Source organism: Carcharodon carcharias, chromosome 9 (assembly GCF_017639515.1).
Source record: "Carcharodon carcharias isolate sCarCar2 chromosome 9, sCarCar2.pri, whole genome shotgun sequence".
NCBI lineage: Eukaryota > Metazoa > Chordata > Chondrichthyes > Lamniformes > Lamnidae > Carcharodon > Carcharodon carcharias.
Genome location: NC_054475.1, coordinates 56,436,179 through 56,446,229, shown reverse-complemented (window position 1 = coordinate 56,446,229; position 10,051 = coordinate 56,436,179). Strand labels below are relative to the sequence as shown.

Below are 10,051 nucleotides of genomic sequence, written 5' to 3'. Positions count from 1 at the left end.
ATCCAGAGATCCCCAGTGTACCTGAGATTCTGGAGATCCTAAATGTATGTGTGAATCCAGAGATCCGCAGCATACCTGAGAGTCCAGAGATCCCCAATGCATCTGAGGTCCAGAGATCCCCAATGTACCCGAGAGCCAAGAGATCCCCAATGTACCCAAGAGTCTATAGATCCCCAATCTACCCAAGACCCCAGAGATTCCCAATGTACCCGAGAGTCCAGAGATCCCCAATGTTCCTGAGAGTCCAGAGATCCCCAATGCATCTGAGGTCCAGAGATCCCCAATGTACCCGAGAGCCAAGAGATTCCCAATGTACCCGAGAGTCCAGAGATCCCCAAAGTATCTGAGTGCCAAGAGATCCCCAATGTTCCTGAGAGTTCAGAGATCCCCATTGTAGCGAGAGTCCAGAGATCCCCAATGTACCCGAGAATCCAGAGATCCCCAAAGTATCTGAGAGTCAAAGATCCCCAATGTACCCGAGAGTCCAGAGATCTCCAAAGTATCTGAGAGCCCAGAGATCCCCAATGTTCCCTAGCGGTCAGAGATCCCCAATGTACCCGAGAGTCCAGAGATCCCCAATGTACCAGAGGGTTCAGAGATCCCCAATGTACCCGAGAGCCAAGATATCCCCTATGTTCCAGAGAGTTCAGAGATCCCCAATGTACCCGAGAGACCAGAGATCCTCACAGTACCCGAGAGTCCAGAGATCCCAAAAGTATCTGAGAGCCCAGAGATACCCAATGTATCTGAGAGTTAGAGATACCCAAAGAATCTGAGAGCCCAGAGTTCCCAAATGTACCAGAGAGTCCAGAGATCACCAATGTACCCGAAAGTCCAGAAATCCCACATGCACACACAATCCCAGAGATTCCCAATGTACCCGAGAGCCCAGAGATCCCAAATGTACCCGAGAGCCCGAAGGTCCCCAATGCACCCGAGAACCCAGGGATCCCCAATGTACCCAAGAGCACGAACATCCCCAATGTACCCGAGAGACCGGAGACCGCAATGTTCCTGAGTGTTAAGAAATCCCCAGTGTTCCCGAAAGTCCAGAGATCCCCAAAGTATCTGAGAGTCCAGATATCCCCAATGTACCCGAGAGTCCAGAGCTCCACAAAGAATCAGAGAGGCCATATATCACCAATGTTCCAGAGAGTTCAGAGATCCCCAATGTACACGAGAGACCAGAGATCCCAAATGTACCCGAGAGTCCACAGATCCCCAATGTATCCGAGAGTCTAGAGAACCTCAGTGTACCCGAGAGTCTAGAGATCCCCAAAGTATCTGAGAGCCCAGAGATACCCAATGTATCTGAGAGTTAGAGATACCCAAAGAATCTGAGAGCCCAGAGTTCCCAAATGTACCAGAGAGTCCAGAGATCACCAATGTACCCGAAAGTCCAGAAATCCCACATGTACCCGAAAGCCCGAAGATTCCCAATGTACCCGAGAGCCCAGAGATCCCCAATGTACCCGAGAGCCCGAAGATCCCCAATGCACCCGAGAGCCCAGGGATCCCCAATGTACCCGAGAGCACGAACATCCCCAATGTACCTGAGAGACCGGACACCGCAATGTTCCTGAGTGTTCAGAAATCCCCAGTGTATCCGAGAGTCCCAAGATCCCCAAAGTATCTGAGAGTCCAGAGAAGCCCAATGTACCCGAGAGTCCAGAGCTCCCCAAAGTATCAGAGAGCCCAGATATCCCCAATGTTCCTGAGAGTTCAGAGATCCCCAATGTACCTGAGAGTCCCGAGATCTACAAATTATCTGAAGACCAGAGATCCCCAATGTACCCGAGATTCCAGAGATCCCCAAAGTATCTGAGAGCCCGAAGATCCCCAATGTTCCTGAGAGTTCAGAGATCCCCAATGTACCCGAGGGTCCTGAGATCCCAAATGTAGCCGAGGGTCCAGAGATCCCCAATGTCGCTGAGAGACCAGAGATCCCCAATGTACCCAAGATTCCAGAGATCTCCAAAGTATCTGAGAGCCCAGAGATCCCCAATGTTGCTGAGAGTTCAGAGATACCCAATGTACCCGAGGGTACAGAGATCCCCAATGTACCCGAGGGTCCGGAGATCCCCAGTGTACCCGAGGGTCCAGAGTTCCCCAATGTACCCGAGGGTCCAGAGATCCCCAATGTAGCTGAGAGCCCATAGATCCACAATGTACCCGAGAGCCCGAAGATCCCCAATGTACCCAAGAGCCTAGAGATCCCCAATGCATCCGAGAGTCCGAAGATCCCCAATGTAACTGAGAGTCCAGAGATCCCCAATGTATTCTAGAATCCAAAGATCCCCAGTGTAACCGAGAGTCCAGAGATCCCCAATGTATCCGAGAATCCAGAGATCCACAGTATACCCGAGAGTCCAGAGATCCCCAATGTATCCGAGAATCCAGAGATCCCCAATGTACCGGAGAGTTCAGAGATTCCCCATGTACACAAGAGCCCAGAAATCCCCAATACTCCTGAAAGTTCAGAGATCCCAAATGTAACCGAGAGTCCAGAGATCCCCAATGTACCCGAGAGTGCGGAGGTCCCCAATGTATCTGAGAATCCAGAGATCCCCAGTGTACCCGAGAGACCGGAGATCCGCAGTGAACTCGAGAGTCCAGTGATCCCCAATGTATCCGAGAATCCAGAGATGCCCAATGTATCCGAGAATCCAGAGATCCCCAATGTACACGGGAGCCCAGAAATCCCCAATGTTCCTGAGAATTCAGAGATCCCCAATGTACCCGAGAGCCCAGATATCCCCAATGTTCCAGAGAGGTCAGAGATCCCCAATGTACCCGATTTTCCAGAGATCCCCAATGTACCCGAGAGTCCAGCGATTCCCAAAGTATCTGAGAGCCAGAGATCCCCAATGTTCCTCGAAGTTCAGAGATCCCCAATGTACCCGAGAGACCAGAGATCCCCAAACTACCCGAAAATCCAGAGAACACCAATGTATCCAAGAATCAAGAGATCCCCAATGTATCCAAGAATCCAGAGATCCCCAATGTACCCAAGAGTCTGGAAATCCTCAACGTGCCCGAGAGTCCAGACATCCCCAATGTATCCAAGAGCCCAGAGATCCCCAATGTATCCAAGAGCCCAGAGATCCCCATGTATCCAAGAAACCTGAGATCCACAAAGTATCCAAGAATCCGAGATCCTCAATGTACCCGAGAGACCAGAGATCCCCATGTATCCAAGAATCCAGAGATCCCTAATATACCTGAGAAGCCAGAGATCCCCAATATACCAAAGAGTCCTGAAATCCCCAATGTTCCTCAGAGATCAGAGATCCCCATTGTACCTGAGGGTCCAGAGATCCCCAATGTATCTGAGAGTCCAGAGATCCCCAATGTATCCTAGTATCCAGAGATCCCCAGTGAACCCGAGAGTCTGGAGATCCGCAATGTATCTGAGAATCCAGAGATCCCCAGTGTACCTGAGATACTGGAGATCCCCAATGTATGCGAGAATCCAGAGATCTGCTGCATACCTGAGAGTCCAGAGATCCCCAATGCATCTGTGGTCCAGAGATCCCCAATGTACCCGAGAGCCAAGAGATACCCAATGTACCCGAGAGCCCAGAGGTCCTCAATGTACCCAAGAGGCCAGAGATCCCCAAAGCATCTGAGAGCCCAGAGATCCCCAAAGTATCTGAGAGCCCAGAGATAACCAATGTTCCTGAGAGTTCAGAGATCCCCAATGTACTCAAGACCCAGATATCCACAAGTTTCCTAAGAGTTCAGAGATCCCCAATGTAACCGAGAGTCCAGAGATCCCCAACGTACCGGAGAGTCTGGAGATCCCCAATGCATCCAACAATCCAGAGAACCCCAGTGAACCGGAGAGTCCAGAAATCCCCAATGTATCTGAGAATCCAGAGGTCCTCAATGTACCCGGGAGCCCAGAAATCCCCAATGTACCCGAAAGTCCATAGATCCCCAATCAACCCGAGAGCCCAGAGATCCTCAATGTACCCCAGAGTCCAGAGATCCCCAATGTACCAGAGAGTCCAGAGATCCCCAAATTATCTGAGAGCCCAGAGATCCCCAATGTTCCTGAGAGTTCAGAGATCCCCAATGTACCCACGAGCCAAGATATCCCCAATGTTCCAGAGAGTTCAGAGATCCCCAATGTACCCGAGAGACCAGAGATCGCAAATGTACCCAAGAGTCCAGAGATCCCCAATGTATCCGAGAGTCCAGAGATCCTCAGAGTACCCGAGAGTCCAGAGATCCCCAAAGTATCTGAGAGCCCGGAGTTCCCAAATGTACCCGAGAGTCCAGAGATCACCAATGTACCCGAAAGTCCAGAAATCCCACATGCACCCGCAAGCCCAGAGATTCCCAATGCACCCGAGAGCCCAGAGATCCCAAATGTACCTGAGAGACTGAAGATCCCCAAAGTATCTGAGAGTCCAGAAATCCCCAAAATACCCGAGAGTCCAGGGCTCCCCAAAGTATCAGAGAGCCCATATATCACCAATGTTCCTGAGATTTCAGAGATCACCAATGTACCCGAGAGTCCAGAGATCCCCAAAGTATCTGAGAGCCCAGAGATCCCCAATATACCGGAGATTCCAGAGATCCCCAAGGTATCTGAGTGCCCAGAGATCCCCAATTTTCCTGAGAGCTCAGAGATCCCCAATGTACCCGAGGGTCCTGAGATCCCCAATGTACCCGAGGGTCCAGAGATCCCCAAAGTCGCTGAGAGACCAGAGATCCAAAATGTACCCGAGATTCCAGAGATCTCCAAAGTATCTGAGAGCCCAGAGATCCCCAATGTTCCTGAGAGTTCAGAGATACCCAATGTAGCTGAGAGTCCAGAGATCCACAATGTCCCCGAGAGCCCGAAGATCCCCAATGTACCCAAGAGCCTGGAGATCCCCAATGTATCCGAGAATCCACAGATTCCCAGAGTACCCGAGTGCCCGGATTTCCCCAATGTACCCGAGAGTCTGAAGATCCCTAATGTACCTGAGAGTCCAGAGATCCCCAATGTATGCGAGAATCCAGAGATCACCAATGTACCCGAGAGTCCGGAGATCCCTAATGTGTCCGAGATCCGAGAGATACCCAATGTACCCGGGAGCCCACAAATCCCCAATCTACCTGAGAGAACAGAGATCCCCCATGTACCCAAGAGACCAGAGATCCAAAATGTACCCAAGCGGCCAGAGATCCCCAATGTACCTGAGGGTCCAGCGATCCCCAATGTAGCTGAGAGTCCAGAGATCCACAATGTACCCGAGAGCCCGAAGATCCCCAATGTACCCAAGAGCCTGGAGATCCCCAATGTATCCGAGAATCCACAGATTCCCAGAGTACCCGAGTGCCCGGATTTCCCCAATGTTCCCGAGAGTCCAAAGATCCCTAATGTACCTGAGAGTCCAGAGATCCCCAATGTATGCGAGAATCCAGAGATCACCAATGTACCCGAGAGTCCAGAGATCCCTAATGTGTCCGAGATCCGAGAGATACCCAATGTACCCTGGAGCCCACAAATCCCCAATGTACCTGAGAGAACAGAGATCCCCCATGTACGCAAGAGACCAGAGATCCAAAATGTACCCAAGCGGCCAGAGATCCCCAATGTATCTGAGAGCCCAGAGATCCCCAATGTTCCTCAGAGTTCAGAGATCCTAAATGTACCAGAGAGTCCAGAGATCCCCAATGTACACGAGAGTCCAGAGATCCCCAAAGTATCTGAGAGCCCAGAGATCCCTAAGGTACCCGAGAGCCCAGAGATCCCAAATGTTCCTGAGAGTTCAGACATTCCCCATGTACACAAGAGCCCAGATATTCCCAATGTTCCTGAAAGTTCAGAGATCCCAAATGCAACCAAGAGTCCAGAGATCCCCAATGTACCCGAGAGTCCGGAGATCCCCAATGTATCCGAGAATCCAGAGATCCCCAGTGTACCCGAGAGTCCAGAGATCCCCAATGTATCTGAGAATCCATAGATCCCCAGTGTACCCGAGAGTCCGGAGATCCGCAGTGTACCCGAGAGTCCAGTGATCCCCAATGTACCCAAGAGCCCAGAGATGCCCAATGTACCCGAGAGTCCAGAGGTCCCCAATTTACCCCAGCTTCCAGAGATCCCCAAAGTATCTGAGAGGCCAGAGATCCACAATGTACCCGAGAGCACAGAGATCCCCAGTGTTCCTGAGAATTCAGAGATCCCCAATGTACCCAAGAGTTCAGATATCCCCAATGTTCCAGAGAGGTCAGAGATCCCCAATGTACCCGGTTTTCTAGAGATCCCCAATGTACCCGAGAGTCCAGAGATCCTCAAAGTATATGAGAGCCCAGAGATCCCCAATGTTCCTCGGAGTTCAGAGATCCCCAATGTACCATAGAGACCAGAGATCCCCAATGTACCCGAGAGCCCGAAGATCCTCAAAGTACCCAAGAGCCTGGAGTTCCCCAATGTATCTGAGAATCCAGAGATTCCCAGAGTACCCGAGTGCCCAGAGATCCCCAATGTACCTGAGAGTCCGAAGATCCCTAATGTACCTGAGAGTCCAGAGATCCCCAATGTATCCTAGAATCCAGAGAACCCCAGTGTACCCGAGAGTCCAGAGATCCCCAATGTATCCAAGAATCCAGAGATCCCCAGTGTACCCGAGAGTCCAGAGATCCCCAATGTATCCGAGAATCCAGAGATCCCCAATGTTCCCAGGAGCCCAGAATTCCCCAATGTACCTGAGAGAAAGAGATCCCCAATGCACCCAAGAGACAAGAGAACCAAAACGTTCCCGAGCAGCCAGAGATCCCCAAAGTATCTGAGAGCCCAGAGATCCCCAATGTTCCTCAGAGTTCAGAGATCCCCAATGTACCAGAGAGTCCAGAGATCCACAATGTACATGTGAGTCCAGAGATCCCCAAAGTATTAGAGAGCCCAGAGATCTCCAAGGTACCCAAGAGCCCAGAGATCCCCAATGTTCCAGAGAGTTCAGAGATTCCCCATGTACACAAGAGCCCAGAACTCCCCAATATTCCTGAAAGTTCAGAGATCCCAAATGTAACCGAGATTCCAGAGATCCCCAATGTACCCGAGAGTCCAGAGATCCCCAGTGTACCCGAGAGTCCAGAGATCCACAGTGTACCCGAGAGACCAGTGATCCCCAATGTATCTGAGAATTCAGAGATCCCCAGTGTACCCGAGAGTACAGAGTTCCCCAATGTACACGGGAGCCCAGAAAAGCCCAATGTACCTGAGAGAACAGAGATCCCCAATGTACCCAAAAGACCAGAGATCCAAAAGGTGCCCAAGCGGCCAGAGATCCCCAAAGTATCTGAGAGCCCAGAGATCCCCAATGTTCCTCAGAGTTCAGAGATCCCCAAAGTATCTGAGAGCCCAGAGATCCACAATGTACCCGAGAGCCCAGAGATCCCCAATGTTCCTGAGAATTCAGAGATCCCCAACGTACCCGAGAGCCCAGATATCCCCAATCTTCCAGAGATGTCAGAGATCCCCAATGTACCAGAGAGTCCGGAGATCCACAATGTACATGTGAGTCCAGAGATCCCCAAAGTATCTGAGAGCCCAGTGATCCCCAAGGTACCCGAGAGCCGAGAGATCACCAATGTTCCTGAGAGTTCAGAGATTCCCCATTTACACAAGAGCCCAGAAATCCCCAATATTCATGAAACTTCAGAGATCCCAAATGTAACCGATTTTCCAGAGATCCCCAGTGTACCCGAGAGTCCGGAGATCCCCAATGTATCTGAGAATCCATAGATCCCCAGTGTACCCGAGAGTCTGGAGATCCGCAGTGTACCCGAGAGTCCAGTGATCCCCAATCTACCCAAGAGCCCAGAGATCCCCAATGTACCCGAGAGTCCAGAGATACCCAATGTACCCGAGCGTCCAGAGATCCCCAAAGTATCTGAGAGGCCAGAGATCCCCAATGTACCCGAGAGCACAGAGATCCCCAATGTTCCTGAGAATTCAGAGATCCACAATGTACCCAAGAGCTCAGATATCCCCAATGTTCCAGAGAGGTCAGAGATCCCCAATGTACCCGGTTTTCTAGAGATCCCCAATGTACCCGAGAGTCCAGAGATCCCCAAAGTATATGAGAGCCCAGAGATCCCCAATGTTCCTTGGAGTTCAGAGATCCCCAATGTACCCAAGAATCCAGAGATCCCCAATGTTCCCGAGAGCCCGAAGATCCTCAATGTACCCAAGAGCCTGGAGTTCCCCAATGTATCTGAGAATCCAGAGATTCCCAGAGTACCCGAGTGCCCAGAGATCCCCAATGTACCTGAGAGTCCGAAGATCCCTAATGTACCTGAGAGTCCAGAGATCCCCAATGTATCCTAGAATCCAGAGATCCCCAGTGTACCCGAGACTCCAGAGAACCCCAATGTATCCAAGTATCCAGAGATCCCCAGTGTACCCGAGAGTCCAGAGATCCCCAATGTATCCGAGAATCCCAGAGATACCCAATGTTCCCAGGAGCCCAGAATTCCCCAATGTACCTGAAAGAAAGAGATCCCCTATGTACCCAAGAGACCAGAGATCCAAAATGTACCCGAGCAGCCAGAGATCCCCAAAGTATCTGAGAGCCCAGAGATCCCCAATGTTCCTCAGAGTTCAGAGATCCCCAATGTACCAGAGAGTCCAGAGATCCCCAATGTACATGTGAGTCCAGAGATCCCCAAAGTATCTGAGAGCCCAGAGTTCCCCAAGGTACCCGAGAGCCCAGAGATCCCCAATGTTCCAGAGAGCTCAGAGATTCCCCATGTACACAAGAGCCCAGAAATCCCCAATATTCCTGAAAGTTCAGAGATCCCCAATGTACTCGAGAGCCCGGAGATCCCCAATGTATCGGAGAATCCAGAGATCCCCAGTGTACCCGAGAGTCCGGAGATCTGCAGTGTACCCGAGAGACCAGTGATCCCCAATGTATCTGAGAATTCAGAGATCCCCAGTGTACCCGAGAGTCCAGAGATCCCCAATGTATCCGATAATCCAGAGATCCCCAATGTACACGGGAGCCCAGAAAACCCCAATGTATCTGAGAGAACATAGATCCCCAATGTACCCAAGAGACCAGAGAATCAAAATGTACCCAAGCGGCCAGAGATCCCCAAAGTATCTGAGAGCCCAGAGATCCCCAATGTACCCGAGATTCCAGAGATCCCCAATGTACCCGAGGGTCCAGAGATCCCCAAAGTCGCTGAGAGACCAGAGATCCAAAATGTACCCGAGATTCCAGAGATCTCCAAAGTATCTGAGAGCCCAGAGATCCCCAATCTTCCTGAGAGTTCAGAGATACCCAATCTACCCGAGTGTCCAGAGATCCCCAATGTACCCGAGGGTCCAAAGATCCCCAATGTACCCGAGGGTCCAGCGATCCCCAATGTAGCTGAGATTCCAGAGATCCACAATGTACCCGAGAGCCCGAAGATCCCCAATGTACCCAAGAGCCTGGAGATCCCCAATGTATCCGAGAATGCACAGATTCCCAGAGTACCTGAGTGCCCGGAGTTCCCCAATGTACCCAAGAGTCCGAAGATCCCTAATGTACCTGAGAGTCCAGAGATCCCCAATGTATCCTAGAATCCAGAGAACCCCAGTGTACCCGAGAGTCCAGAGATCCCCAATGTATCCAAGAATCCAGAGATCCCCAGTGTACCCGAGTGTCCAGAGATCCCCAATGTATCCGAGAATCCAGAGATCCCCAATGTTCCCAGGAGCCCAGAATTCCCCAATGTACCTGAGAGAAAGAGATCCCCAATGCACCCAAGAGACAAGAGAACCAAAATGTTCCCGAGCAGCCAGAGATCCCCAAAGTATCTGAGAGCCCAGAGATCCCCAATGTTCCTCAGAGTTCAGAGATCCCCAATGTACCAGAGAGTCCAGAGATCCACAATGTACATGTGAGTCCAGAGATCCCCAAAGTATTAGAGAGCCCAGAGATCTCCAAGGTACCCGAGAGCCCAGAGATCCCCAATGTTCCAGAGAGTTCAGAGATTCCCCATGTACACAAGAGCCCAGAACTCCCCAATATTCCTGAAAGTTCAGAGATCCCAAATGTAACCG

At 51.2% G+C, this 10,051-nt stretch overlaps 1 protein-coding gene across 1 annotated transcript; it reads left to right on the top strand.

Moving 5' to 3' along the window:
* Positions 1–6,722: 6,722 nt before the first annotated feature.
* Positions 6,723–9,550, top strand: LOC121282414 (protein PELPK1-like; the record flags this gene model as incomplete). Its single annotated transcript, XM_041196131.1, has 3 exons — positions 6,723–6,778; positions 7,156–7,291; positions 9,038–9,550. Coding segments are annotated over exons 1-3 (705 nt in total), but the record flags the coding sequence as incomplete, so codon positions are not given.
* Between the last annotated feature and the right edge of the window lie 501 nt (positions 9,551–10,051).